Source organism: Crocodylus porosus, unplaced genomic scaffold (assembly GCF_001723895.1).
Source record: "Crocodylus porosus isolate Cpor-Errol unplaced genomic scaffold, CroPor_comp1, whole genome shotgun sequence".
Lineage (NCBI taxonomy): Eukaryota > Metazoa > Chordata > Crocodylia > Crocodylidae > Crocodylus > Crocodylus porosus.
The window spans coordinates 30,640,589-30,641,894 of record NW_017728949.1 but is presented as its reverse complement, the minus strand read 5'-3'; the positions used below and the strand labels follow the sequence as shown (position 1 = coordinate 30,641,894).

Sequence of the window (1,306 nt, the reverse complement as noted above, 5' to 3'; positions counted from 1 at the left end):
ACTCCTAAATGACTACATTGCCTCAGTCTTTCACAAGACCGAGGGAAACAACCTGCCAGGTAGGACACAGAACGAGCAGGGTGGGATCGACACCATTCCCAGCATTGCCATAGTACTGGTGTATGATCAATTAAAGAAATTAGACATATATAAATCAGCAGGACCAGATGAACTCCACCCAAGAGTGCTGCAAGAATTGGCCAAAGTAGTCACAAAGCCCCTGGCAAAAGTCTTTCAAAAATCATGGGCCTCTGGAGAAATCCCAGAGAACTGAAAGAGGGCCAATGTTGTGCGCATCTTCAAGAAGGAGAGTGTGAAGACCTGGGAAACTACAGGCCAATTATCTTAACTTCTATTCCAGGGAAAATCCTCGAAACATTCATCAAAGAGGCTGTATGTGACAAACTTGCAGAAAGTATGATACTGAATGACAGCCAGCATGGCTTCGTCGCAGGCAGGTCTTGTCTGGGCAACCTCATTTCTTTCTATGATCAGGTGACTCATCACCTGGATGAGAGAAAAGCAGTTGACATCATATACTTCGGCTTCCAAAAAGTGTTTAACCTGGTATCCCACAAGGTACTAATCAGAAAACTGGAAGATATTGGGCTCAATTGCAGGACCATCACATGAGTGCAAAACTGGTTGCAGGTTAGGACACAGAGTGTCCAAATGAATGGATCAGTGTCATCCCGGCAAGATGTGGGCAGTGGCGTACCCCAGAGATTGGTACTTGGCCCAGTGCTGTTCGATATCTTCATCAATGACATGGATGAGGGGGTGAAAACCCCATTAGCCAAGTTCACAGATGACACCAAGATATGGAGTTGGGCACTGACCCCACAGCTACAGATAGGCTGTCTAAAATAACGTTAAAAAAAAAAACTGTCAAATTAACCTATTTCCTATAGACTGTGAATTAATAGGAAATTTCATAGCCTAGTTTTCTACTGCTTTTTTTCTTTATGTAGTCATTTGTTCTAATGCAAATTAAGTGGAAAATGCCAAATTAAAGCAACTTCATTTTAAGCTTACCTTATATGAGTGTCAGTGCCAAAAGAAGGAAAAAAGAAGTAGAAAGTGTGCAACCTTTAAATGAGTGTGTTGCCAAAGAGGAGAGAGGTTGGAAAGAAACAGGTTAGAAGGAAAATAGATTATTCTATGGGAGGACTTCTGAAACAATCGCTATGAACTGGAATGGCTATGAGAGACGGGAAAGAAAACAAAATGAGTTTGTACAGTCATTTCATGAAAAATTGCTAACTACAATTTAGGGAACTCCCCTCTTGTGAGCACGGAGGCGGAA

At 42.1% G+C, this 1,306-nt stretch overlaps 1 protein-coding gene across 1 annotated transcript in view; it reads left to right on the top strand.

The window, feature by feature from the left end:
* The first annotated feature begins 1,187 nt into the window (after positions 1-1,187).
* Positions 1,188-1,306, top strand: part of GULP1 (GULP, engulfment adaptor PTB domain containing 1) — a 47,848-nt gene continuing 47,729 nt past the window's right edge. The window contains exon 1 of the mRNA XM_019553525.1: positions 1,188-1,235. Within this exon, the coding sequence (XP_019409070.1) occupies positions 1,188-1,235 (48 nt within the window). The remainder of the gene's footprint in view (positions 1,236-1,306) is intronic.